The sequence below is a fragment of the Tiliqua scincoides genome, chromosome 4 (genome assembly GCF_035046505.1).
Source record: "Tiliqua scincoides isolate rTilSci1 chromosome 4, rTilSci1.hap2, whole genome shotgun sequence".
NCBI lineage: Eukaryota > Metazoa > Chordata > Lepidosauria > Squamata > Scincidae > Tiliqua > Tiliqua scincoides.
Genome location: NC_089824.1, coordinates 212,627,876 through 212,641,118, shown reverse-complemented (window position 1 = coordinate 212,641,118; position 13,243 = coordinate 212,627,876). Strand labels below are relative to the sequence as shown.

The following is a 13,243-nucleotide window of genomic DNA, read 5'->3' as shown; positions in this document are numbered from 1 at the left end:
CAATGGCTGTGTCTACACACAGAGCAAGTTCTCACTTAAGTATCTCCTCTCCACCTCCTCTCCATCAATTCCTCCTTGGTTTCTTGCCTGTGCGGGTATGCAGGCACAGGAGAGTGTGAGGTCACTTGTGCGGAGGAGGCCAATTCAAGGGGCTTGGGGGTGCTGCCTCAGGAACCCCTGGTTAGGGTACAGGTTCAGGCCTTGGCTTTTCCTCAGGCTCAATGCTGGGGCCTGAGTCTAGCACTTGCACACTATTTGTTCCTGGCTGGTAACCCAGCTGGCAACTCCTCAACTGGGTCAGTATCTAAGCTGGGCACCACGATGGGGACCAGGGGCAGCAACAGTCTAAGGTTCAGCAGAACAGAGCATCTCCGAAAGTTATTATTGCCCCAAGAACCATGTCTTCTATAGCAATCTGGCCACCCTACCCATGGGATCTTCATCACATAAATTATTCCACTGTACAAAACCAAACAAGGCCCAGTTGAAATGTTCTGACTTATTTGACTGATCAGCCTGTTTAATCTGTCTGTGCTGCTACTTCTAATTTCTCTTCTCCCGACCCAGTTTGCGCAGTTTTGCGATTGCACCAGAAGGTTTCGGGCTCTTATCCCAGCTGATCCCAGCGACTCACTTTGTGTGACCTTGAGCACGTCACAGCAGTTCCCTGTGAGTGTCTGGATCAGCTCAGGCATGAAGTTGGAAAAAGCACGGGACCTTGCAGGAAGGCAAATGTTGCAGCTGGACTGAATTACTCTGTATGGATGTGCGAAAAGCATAGAAGCTGCATCTTCATTTAACATCCTTACAGAACCAAATGAACATGACACACTAAGCAAAAGGAACTGCCCTCTCTGAAGATGAAAAGTCATTTCTAGATGGGGCAATCATGAGTGAAAAGCAGCAAAGGGGGATTGTTTCATCTTTCTTAAGCCATTTCTGCCCAACGTTGCATATATGCAACGGGGACCAAATGAGTACACCTGTGGGCTGGGCAAAAACCCATTTCAGGTCCAGTTTGCACCCACTACCATCTTCCTCCCTGCATGCTTTTGCAGTGCAGGAAGGGAAGTAAAAAACATCTTTATTAAACCCCATGAGGATGAAAGCCACTTCAGGAGCAATGCAGAGTGGAGAACCTCTCCTTCCATATAAGCCTGCCAGAGAATTCCATCATGGAGGCCCATCTCTTTGTTCCCCTCCTATCAGAAGTATGGCAGATGTGCACAAGAGATAGGGCCTTTTTGGTGGTGGTGCCAAACTATAGAAATTCTGCCTACAGAGGTACACGTGGCCTGATCACTGCTCACTTTTAGATTAGCACTGAAGACAGTTACTGGCATGCTTTTAAGTTGCCTTGTTTGGTTTATATTTGCTGCTGTCTGGTTAATATTTGATTTTTATTTTATATTTATATTTTATAATGTTTTACTGTCAGCTGTCAGGCATGTAAAGTATACAGAAAGGCAAAACAACAACAATTGGTGGGTAGGGAGGAGGTTAACACCCCAATCCTGAGCTGCCCGGTGCGCAGGGCTGTTGCAGCACTGAAAATGGCTGCCGTGGCATCCTGAGCACAACCGGGCAATTGCCGGCTGCTGCTCAGGGGAAGGGGACATTTGTCCCCTTCCACCAGGTAAGGAAAGTAGCCCCGCAATGGAGCTACTTGATTCTCTGGCAGCTCTGCAGCTGTTGCAGAGTCAAATAGTTCCATGTTGGGCCGCGTGACCTGACATGGAGCTCAAGATCTGATGGAGCTGAGCTCTACCAGTCATGCTCTCCTCTCGTCCCACTCCCTCCCCCCTGCTCGCCTCCTCCCTCTCCCCACCCTCCCCCACCTCAGAATGCCTCCTCCCTGCCTCCCCTAATGCTCCCACTTACCTCTCCACCACCCCGCAGTTTGGGCACCACCCACGGTTCGGGTTCCGCCGAATGGCAGAGCAATGGCTTTCCACTGGCGCTAGCCCAGCACAAGCTGGCATTGGGCTAGATCCGGTGCTGGGCCGGCACGAACATGCCTTACGGCATATTTGTGACAGTGTGTGCAAGGGGTAAACCATCCCGCAGAGTTCAGGATTGGGCTCTAAGTATTCTCTCCCCCTGCCAACTGTCCACTCTCAACCATTTCTCCAAAAACTGTTTCTAAAGTGCCATGAAGTACACGTACTTTGATGTCTAAGGAGAGATCATAAAGGATACCATTTGAATGGTCATGGCCAATAAGTGGCACTTAGTATCTTTGCTAAGCTATATATGGGGATTATATATGGGGATATATGGGATATGGGATATATATGGGATATATGGGATATATGGGATTATATATGGATCCCCCTGGGGGCTGGGGATAAGAATAGGCCCTCAGTTTGGCTGTACTTGTTGTAAGAGGCGACTAAACAGCCACCGGGTAGATGGGACTCGATAGCCTGGGAAGGCAGCTCATCTGAGAGAAGGAAAACTCTGATCCCAAACCTCCACTGCCTTGTGGCTACATCCAGTTATGGAAAAGGCTTCAGGAGTCAACCTCGAGGCAAAATCTGGAGCCGGAGTCCCTGAGGCAGTTCATGGCTGAACACAGTCACGTTCTGGCAACTCCTGCGATGCTGCTGGAACCAACCGTATTGGCCTCTGCCTTTCCATTGGACCATTTCAGCGACGTGGAGAGGGGGGATTTGCTGCATGGGTAACAGCCTATCCTCCATACCTACTTTACCCAGGCTTCGCGCACTGGAGAGGACACTCTGTTCCAGAACCACCATTCAGAGCGTGACATCATAGTCTTCCGAGACTGAAGGATGCCAACACACATATGGGGATTACCATTAGCTAATGCTCCCCTGCTAAAGTCACAATAAGAGGCCATCTCCCTTCCTAAGTTCAAGAATTATGGCCTGCCTGTCAAAGCCACCAAAAACTATTTCAATACACTTGAAATGCTCTCCATGTGGAAGCTGCAATGTTTGTAAATATCCCATCATGATGTGGTTGGAGCAGACCACATGAAAGATGTCAGCATCCACAGCCAGCCAGGAAATTTTGTGCTGGCATGAAAACCCTTCTCTGTGATCAGCCACAGCCACAAGAGTTGTTTACAAACATGATGGCCTCCCAAAGCACTTATGTAGGTGCCACATTGATACCTAAGTAGAACCATGCCAGAGCAAGGGCCTCTTTAGCCTGGTGGTCTGTTTCCACTGAGGACCACAATCACCTTCCTCGGTTGCCGTGTCCATCAAGTGGTATTCAGTGGCAAACTGACTCTGAACACAGAGATTTGATTCCTCTTTTATGGCTAAGAGTCTTACAGAGTGCCTTACAGAGCTTTTGCAGCAGCCGGATTCGGCAGAACACGCATTCTTCCAGCACTTCCTTAATTAGGATTGGGCCATAGGTTGCCCTTTTCCATACCATTTTCTCCTCTATTGCATTCCCCTGGAAAAGGAGTGACCCAAAACATACATAACTACTGTTCCAAATGCCATAAAGATACTTCTCTTATCAAGACAATGTATCTGCAAAGATGACACTTGGAAAAGCAAGGATGATGCTATGCAGTAGATAAAGTGAATAAAGTGGTGCTAATATCATAAACAGAAGGGACTTCTCACATTCTCACATTACAAGCTTGGGCTCATGTTACCCATAAACTTTGTAACCACTTCTGTGAAGGGCATCTCAGGCAACTTCCCCTGATATAAATGTAACAGTCACAGGACTAGTGTTTATTTGGTTGAGGCCATTAACGTCACTGGGACTTTACCGAGATCATTTTCCAATAACTAGACTGCAAAATAGAAATACAGTATCTCCTTAAACTTCCATATACAATCCCCTTGCTTGAGAGTGTCTCATTGAACTCAGTGGGATTCACACTACAACAGAGGTGTCAAACCCATTTCATATAGTACGCCAAATAGCTTTCATGGAGTCTGCTGAGGGCCGGAAGTGACATCATTAAGGAGGATAAGGGATGACATTATGACATTAAGGATGTCATTAAGCGGATAAGGGCCAGAACTAAGCCCTTTGTTCTCACATAGAAGGTCATTAGCTGCAGATGACAGAAAAGAAAATGTGCAGATCTTGATCGTATTTTTGAGATATGGGAGAGCCCAATTATCACATGGGCCAGGCTTTCAGCAAAGCTGCTTCTGCTGAGATGTCACTTCACTGCTTAGCAGTCGAGTGGTTGGCAATCTTCAGTCTCAAAAGACTATGGTATAAGCCTACAGCACCCGGTATTCCCAGGCGGTCTCCCACCCAAGTACTAACCAGGCCTGACCCTGCTTAGCTTCCGAGATCAGACAAGATCAGGCATGTGCAGGGTAAAGTGACTTTCCACAGCAGTCAAGTGGTGCTCTGCAAAGTGATGTCTCTGTAGAAGCAGTGCTGCTGAAAGGGCAGCCTGCATGATAACTGGGCTCTCAGCAGCATCTCCCTCTCTCGCTCCTCTTGGTCTGTTCTTACCCCGTAGAGTTCCTTGCCTTCTGAGGCCTCCTTCCATCTCTCCCTCCCATATTGGCAACAGTGGTGCTGCTGAAAGGGTGGCACTGGGAGAGCCTAATTATCATGAGAGGGGCAGATAAAGAGCTTCTGGGAGCCACATCTAGCCTGCAGGTCTTATGTTTGACAGCAAGTGTGTATGCTTGCCCATCTTAAACTATGCACTTTACAAAGAAGGACCATAAAAGGGGATTCTAAATATTATTTATCCCACTCATCCTCCAGAGCTCAGAGTAGCATACATGGGTCTCCCTCCAACAGCTTATCCACACAACAACCCTGTGAGGTGGGTTAGGCTGAGAGAAAGCGATTGGCCTAAGCTCACCCTGAGTTTTGTGGCTTGAACCTGGGTTTTCCTACTCCTAGCCCCACTGTCTAACCACAATACCATGTTGGCCCTTGCAACGCAAGCAACTGACTGTTGCATATTAGCTGTTGGAAGTGACACTTGCTTTTTTCCCATATTATATTTGTTGCTTTCCCAACTGTGGTAAGTTACCTAAACTTGGCTTCCAGCCTTTTCTCTAGGGGAAAAAACCCAGAACCTGGTGATATTTTCATGCTGAAATGTGTTCTTTTTGCATCCCTTCTCTATTATCATTCTGTAAAAAAAAAAAAATCAGGCACAGCCTATCGAGTTGCAAGCCTGCTGAACGCTCGTTTTCATTACCTACAAATAGGCAAGAAATGAGTGAAATTGAAATTAAGTGCATGCATGATTTCTGCACCTTCAGAAATGAAAGAGCGCAAATGAACATTCCTCCTGTTAGGGCACGATTGTCCCTTAGGGCAAAAAGTCTCAACACTTCATATTACTGGCATCCTTTGTTCCCCTGACTTAGGGTTCCAGCATGGTAGGGCAACAAAGATTCATCATCAGTTCTCATTATTCCTATTTTTTAAAAGAAGAAGAAGAAAACAAAACACCAATCTGTTTCCAGAGCAACAAAGCTTCTCAGAATTGTTAGATTGTGAAAAAGGAGGCTTCATAATGGGTTCATTATTCACACATTTGCATGGAATTGTCATCAATTCTGAAAAGGGAACAAAAAGGTTGATACTAAAGGCTAGAGTGTGCTGGGTACCAGTATTCCACTGGTTTCGATCAGACTATAAACAGGGTTTGAGTTCCACATGCTGAACATCAGGGGCACATCAGATGCTGAAATGCTGGCATAGTGGGGGGGGGGGAAGGGAGTGCAAGAAGAGGTCAGGGAGGGGGGGCTGAATTGTCTTTCCCTTCAGAAAATTATGTACTACCTCAAAAGCACAGCCTCGGTCCAAAGTATTTCATAAGTGACTTTCTTACTTTTCTTTTTTTCTTTCTTAAATGATCATTTTTTTAAAAAAAAAACCTTCTGGTAAATTCAAAAATATAAATACAGTCGCTTAAAAAAAATTCTACAAAACTGAGGGCTCATGGGAGAGAAACTGACAACATAATCTATGAAACTGAAGGGGAAACCAGAACATATGTTGCTTCTGTAGTGAAGGGGGGAGAAATCTATGTGGGGGTGGGTGTCACCCTCCCCCCCCCATTTCCCTTAGTTACCAACTGGCACTGGAGATTTTTGAAACCTCTATTCTGAAACAGCACCTTGGTTGCCTCTGTTGTGTTTAATGAAGACCCTGAGTCAACACCCCCTTCACAAAGAGACTCTTCTGGGGCCCACTGTTCAGAGAAACTGACATGCTCTTGGATCATGCACTCTGCTCCCAGCTGATTGTCACTGGACCTCTCTTGCTAGACAAGCTGACATTCCAGGTCCTGTCAAGTTGGGACTTTTACCTCTCATTTCTCATGGGCCAGAGCAAACCTTCCCCTTCCCAGAACGGATGGTTCTTGCCATTATCCCCAAATACCCGCAGTGCACTGCTGCTGCTGCTGCTACTTTGAGAAGCACAGTGTGAGTCACTGCTAGAGATATTTGGTATTTCAATGGCAAGAGTTTATGCTTCAAAGGGGGGGGAGGTGGAAGGGGAGTTGCTGGGTGGGCGAAATAATCCTCTCCCACTTATAAATAGAAAAATGGTGACTGCAAATGCAAACGCTCCCCTTCCTCCTCCCTCCCCTTCCTCCCTCATTTAACACTCACTGTGCTTCATAAGAAGATTATACATCTTGGTATGAAGCGAAAATTGCTTTCTCGTTGGGGTGGGCCAGAGGGTGGGAATTGTGACTTAATTGTTACTCTGCTTCCTCGGTCTCCATGGTGACCTCATGCCAACAGCCTATCCCCTTCTGCTTTATTCAACCTTTCCCTCCCTCCTCCTGTAGCAAGTGGTAAATCAGACATGCACATGCCTCATTTGCAGTCTTAATCACTGGCCCAGGTGAGTGATGCTATGTGGTACCCAATAATGAGGCCCCAGCAAACAGTCCTGGTGCCCACCTGCTTTCCCACTTCAGGTTGCTTATTTTCCCCAGAACTTGGGAATAAGGGCTGAAACTATTTTGTTGCAATCTGTTAGGTGCCCATGGCTTCAAGGGGTGGTGGTGGGCTGGGCAGATGCATGGAATGGAATAGTTCAGGCAAAACCCCTGGATACAGCCGCTCTCGCCACATTGAACGAGGCATGTTCAGAAGCATGGCAGAGACAGGATTGTCCCAAAGCGGAACAAACGTCTCTGGCTTGCATCTTCTCACGCTGGCGATCAGCAGGTATTTTAGCAGTGAGCTGGAGGCTGAGATCACCTGTTCTCAGCTCTCAATCACATGGAGGTGGATTAGGGAAGTCTGAAAGGCAGTCTGGTCCAGTGGCTAGTGCCAGGCTACAACATGGAACTCAGAGATTGGAATATGACCTCCGCCACTGACTCCCTGGGCTGCCCTGGGCAAGATCCTTTCTCTCCGTTTCAGTCCCCCTCCTATAAGAAGGGAGCACAGGGTGGCCTCTGTTTGTTATGAAAACAGAAAGATCATGAAGCACTTAGGCCCAGGGAAAGAGCTGTTGCAGTCTTGACTCAGAACCCCAGTGAAATGTTTGCCCCCACCACCACCACCACCACAATCCTTCTCCCCTGCCTTCTTCAAATGCCTCTTTCACTTGCAGGCAACCTTTGCTGGTCCACAGGACTCGGATGGAAGGCTCCAACGTAATCCTATTTGAGGCTCAGCCACTGCATCATTTCAGGACTTGCTGCAGAGAATATGGTCCTAATTTCCTTCTGCTTTCCCTCTGCTGACAGGCAAGCACCAGATTGACAGAGGCTAGCAAGACTCAGAAACACACCCATTCCCCAATCCATCTTCCTTGCTGTTTGCCGGCTTGCTGTCCATGACTGCTTTCTATCCACCCCCACCCTCCACACACATTAACACACACACACACACACCATCTCTGCTCTGGAAAGAAGAGAAAGAGAGGTCTCTCCTTACCTTGGTGCTCTCCAGCTTCGGTGCCCACGGTGTCACTGAGGATGCTGGGGTCGCTCTGGGACCTGCCTCTGGGGAGAAAACAGCCAGTCCCTTCTTCAGATGCAGCCATGAGAGGGTGGGGGAGGATCTGGGGGTGGGGAGGGGGGTGGGGAGGGGAAGGCAGTCTTCAGAGGCCAGGGGAGGAAGAGGGGCTCATGAAATCAGAGGCAGTCCAAGGTCACAAAGGAGCTGGTGCAGAGAGCCAGTGTTGTGCTCAGCCGGGCAGCCCCAGCAGCGCAAGCATCTTGGCCAGCCTCCTTCCGCAAGCTCCCTGCCAGAATGCAGACAGTTCCTGGCACCATCCAGAACCGAGGGGTGTCACTCAGCGTGCTGGGCTCCTATGGCTTCAGAGGCTGGGGAAGTTTCTTCCTGGGCATCTCTGGAGGGGCTGGTCTCATGCTTCCCTGGTGAGAAGCAGATGAGGTGGAGAGAGGAGGGTGGGATGAGCCAGACCTAGACCAGTGACTCTCTGGCCATGTCTCCTGCAACAAAGGAGAGGAATGAGAAGGCAGGCAAAGAAAACCCAAGAATCCTCCCTCCTAGAAGGCGCTTTAATCTGCTGCTCTTCTCAGAGCATCTGTTGGGAAACAGTGGGATTCTCCCATCATGCCCTGCCAGAGGAGGTGTGACATCACGGGTGGGGGAGAGATGATGAGGAGTGGGTGTGGGTGGGAGATGGCTTACCTGCACTGCACAAAGGAGAGGAGGAGAAAGGGAGCAGCAGGTGTGTGTGTGTGTGTGTGAGGAGGGGGGGTCTTCCTTCCCCCACCGTCACTTCTTTGACAAGGGGGGGGCAAAAGTGATGGAGTTCCCGGTGGCAGCAAGATGCCAGAGCTGCAAGTGCCTGTGACGACCTCCCTTCGTTTCTCCCCGACCCCCACCCCCACCCCACTCCTTCCCCAGATCCTCTCTTTTCCCGGACAGGGAGGGGGATCCTGGGCTGGCATGGTACTGAACTCTTGTGCTCCTCTGTGTGTGTGTTTTGGGGGGGGGGGGGGGAAGAAGGGAATATCTCCCATTCTTCCCTGCAAGTCTGAGCAGCCCAACAAAACGTCTTGGGTTCAAATCAAGCGTCAGTCTGCCATGAATTCCATAGATTCTGTGGGCCAGCCATTCCCTCTCAGCCCCCAGCCGTCCCTCGTACCATATGGGGATATATTACCATACCTGTACAAACAAATGCATGTGCTGTTCTTTGAACACTCTCTACAAGCACTGTACATGCCAAGAACTAGAATTTTGCCATTTCCCAGCCAGATTCTTCTTCATCTCTCTCTCTCTCTCTCTCTCTCTCTCTCTCTCTCTCTCTCTCTCTCTCTCTGTTTAGTGTTGGAAGTGGTGTATCTAGAGGGGGTGCAAAGCACTAAGTTTTGCAGGGAGCCTCACCCTGGCATGCAAGGGGGGTCCCTCCCCTTCCCCTTCAGAGCCACTCCAGGCAGTGGGAGCAAAACGAGGCAAATGCCTGGAATGGCTCCAAAGGGGAGGGGCCCCTTGCCAGGGGGTGAGACTCCCTGCAAAACTTAGTGCTTTGCACCCTCTCTGGCTGGAAGCATAAAGCAAGGAAGCATGCATCACTTGAGCACTGACTTTGGATTCAGTCCTTGAGCCCCTGGTATAGCAGGTGATGGGAAAGAGTCTCTACCTTAGATCCTGCAAGGTAGCTGCCAGTCAGTGTAGATAATATTGGTCTACATGGACCAGGGGTCTGACTCAGTGTCAAGCAGCGTCATTTATGAAATGAATTCTCTCCCCCCCCTTCTGCCTCATCTCAAAAGCATAAAAATGTTTAAAAAGAGCAGACAAACCAATGGGGGAAAAAGAAGAGAGAGAGAGAGAGAGAGAGAGAGAGAGAGAGAGAGAGAGGATTATAAACTTCATGTGCGTGTATATCCCTTTGCACCTATTGTGACATGGGATGAAGAGTGTTGCACTGCACAACATATGCACAGACATGTACTCTCATGGAGTATGACTATGCAGGTCTTCACCCAGGAGCTGGTTCATACATCAGTTGTAGTCCAATCCAAACTAAATCCTCTCCCCGCCAATGCAGCAGTGCCAATGGAGGGCGCACTGTATCCTGGGGGGGGGGGGCAGATCCAGAGGCCTCCTCAAGGTAAGGGAATACTTGTTCTCTTGCCTCAAGGTAAACCTCCACTTTCTCAATAGGTCTACTCAGATCTGCATCAGCTCCTTGGCTGGCACAACTCCGAGTGAGCCCAGGGAGGTGGATCAAGGTCAGGATGGGGTATAAAGTATAGGCAGAACCATGGCTGCCGATAATTTCCCTCTTCCTACCCTCAACACACCCTGCCCCTGCCCCTCTCCCCACCACATCATGCCCACCTACCACACATCCCCTTGCCAGCTTACACATGATGACTTGCAGCTGCTGCCTGTGTAAAAAATGGACCTTTTCAAAAGCATCACATGCAAGTACATCTCATCCCTTGATGTCTCAGCGGCCTAGCGATGCATCCAGATGCACAAACCAGCCCTGGAACTTGATTTGATTGCTTGGATTGTGCCCTGATATATGTGAGATGCAACTAAAGAGCACAGTGCGTAAGTTTTGAACACCAGAGGGTGGCCCTGCTGTGGCTACACTACGGCAAGACCCCAAGCTGGGAATAAAATCCTACACAGACTCCAACCTTCCCAAGCCCAGAGTTAGGAATATTATTTTTGAAACCTGATTCTGACTAAGGAATGCATTAGAACACTAAGGGTCCAATCCTAGGCACGTTTGTGGGCCAATGCCAGTGGAGCACTGGAGCTCTGCTGCTCGGAGGTCATGCAGACCTCTGGGCAGTGGAGAGGTAGGTGGGGACATGGGGAGGCAGCGAGGAGGCATTCCAGGGCAGGGGAGGCAGAGAGAGGATGGGTAGAGTGCTGGTGGGGCACTGGTTCTAGCCCAGCACTGGCCGGATCGCCAGGCAGCAGAGAGGTAGCTGGGGGCTTGTGCTGGGGGAAGGGAGCGGGGCGGGAGGGAGGCAGAACCACTTTGCTCCACTGGATCCTGAGCCTCTGTGTGGGGCTGTCCACCCATCACATACGCTCTAAATTCTACACCGATCCTTGAGTCGTCATAGAATCAAGTTGCAGGGCTACTCACTTTCCCCGGGGGAAGGGGACAAAAGTCCCCTTCTCCCAAGTAGGCAGTGGCAGCTGCCTGGGGCATGCTGGAGGCAGCAGCAACCATTTTCAGCATCATTGCAGCCCTGCACACCGGGCAGCTCAGGATTGGGCTGTAAATCTTCAGTTCTTCTGAAGGATGCTAAGGTAATAATGTTAAATATCAACGTATTGCCTAGTGCAGTATTTGTAAGTTTGTTCTCCAAAAGTCAACAGCATCTGTAATAACATGTCAAGGAGGGTGCTAGACTCCATCTCCCTTCCATGTTGGTTTTCTGCACTCAGTAATGACTTTGTATTGGGGGGGGATGACTATTCAAACATTCAAACCCTACCGCCATGCTTCTGTCTGATGTGGTACAGTCCAGGAACCGTTTTACCCTCTGATTCTGCCGCTTGCATAACGTGGTTATTTTTTACATCATTGATATGTCCATGTAGATGGCCACATTTAGTATAGCTCAAGAAATATGTGCTTTGAACAATGGCATTGGGACCAGAATTATCAGCAATAAAGGAGAGGCAGTAACTCAGTGTGTTCACTTGCAAAAGACCATAGGTTCCACCAGGTCAAAGGAACTCAGGAAGCATGTCTGAGAAAGACTTCTCCTTGAACCCAGGGCCAGCCCAAGGCCTCCTGATGCCAAATGCTACTTATCCTTATCTTATCATGGGCCACCTCTGCTCTTCCTGCTCGCCAATTTCTTAGTGCAGGGGTGTCCAAACTTTTCACAGGAGGGCCACATCAACTCTCTGACACTGTGTTGGGGGCTGGGGGGAAAAGAGAATTAATTTACATTTAAAATTGGAATAAATTTACACAAGTGAATATATTAGAGATGGAACTTATATGACTGAATGAAGGTCTCGTGATAGCTCAAGGCCTATAAAAGACCTTGCACAAAGCAAGGCCAGCCTTTCCTTTGCTGCCACTGCTGCTTCACAGATGTGAAATAGTAAGCAGCGGAGGGAGCTCTCAGCCTGCAGCTTGTGAAAGAAGTTGAACAGTCTACCCTTATGCTGAGAGTAGTCACGTCGGGCCAACATGGGCTCCAGCAAGTCTCCGATGGGCCAGAGGCTCATTGGAGACTGGGGCTCCATGCAGGCCAGATTGGGAGTTCCCGAGGTTCACAAATGGCCCCCACGCCAGGGTTTGGGCACCCCTGTCTTAGTGCAGCACTGTCTTCCCCTCCACATTTCTTTTTCCTCTCTGTTCCCCTCTTCCTTTTCTAATCTGGAAGTGGAAGGAGAAGGAGGAGCCATAGAGGCAAGAAAGGGGGCAGAGAAGAATGTGCTACCCACGAATCCATTGCCTGATGCAATTGCTTCAGTTGGCCTCATGGAAGGGCCGGCCCTGCTTGAACCCCTGAAGAGCCACACTAGCTGGAGTACTTTAAATAATTGAAGACATAACATTGTATACAGAGTGAAACCATGTGTCTTATCTAGATCAGTATAAACACACACACATATTTTGATAGGATTGCTTAAAGTATTATTCCAAAACTCATTCTGGACCAAGTAGCTTATTTCTTTCTGTCTACTCACAGTGTGGAGAGGGGGGAATAGATGTGTGTGTGTATGCCCTTCACTGACCTTGATGTATCATAATTGGCTGCTCAGACAAATGTACAATTTCCAAAATATGTGTAATTTACTTGTCGTACAACCAGAAAGATACGTAGTATTTTCAGTCTTCCATGTTAAGAGAAAATATCATGTTTTCAGCCTGAAAATGGTTCCTTAGTTTAATACAAAAGGAAGAAATGAGTCATGCAAGAGCTACTGTTTCTGAGTCAGCAGAATGGCTATTTTCTGTGAGTTGGCAGAATTTTAAACAGTCTCATTTGTATTACTCAGCAAGCCCATGTATGACCTTTGATCAGCACTCTAATTTTCCTTGCTATTTTCTTTCGGAAAGAAAAAAATCAATGCAGGAAGAATGACCACATAATAACAATGACTTTATTTTATTGACTACAGGAAATTATCTCCCTCTTCCCCCCCCCCCCGAATGATATTTTTAGATATAACAAAGTACGAGTGACACTTTTATAAAATTAATCAGTTTAATAATGATCATTAAATCCAACCCTACACAGTGTGTCTCTCAGCAGACACTACAGGACTTGAAAGCAACTTCCCTATAATGGTTTGATAAAGATTCTTCCCCGTTATTTCACATG

The 13,243-nt window shown here is 48.4% G+C and overlaps 1 protein-coding gene and 1 pseudogene across 1 annotated transcript in view; both read right to left on the bottom strand.

The window, feature by feature from the left end:
- PHACTR3 (phosphatase and actin regulator 3) overlaps positions 1–7,992 on the bottom strand; it is a 255,263-nt gene extending 247,271 nt beyond the window's left edge. Inside the window, exon 1 of the mRNA XM_066624720.1 lies at positions 7,884–7,992. Coding sequence (XP_066480817.1) covers positions 7,884–7,992 — 109 coding nt within the window. The remainder of the gene's footprint in view (positions 1–7,883) is intronic.
- LOC136650691 (5S ribosomal RNA) lies at positions 4,224–4,342 on the bottom strand (annotated as a pseudogene).
- Positions 7,993–13,243: the final 5,251 nt, after the last annotated feature.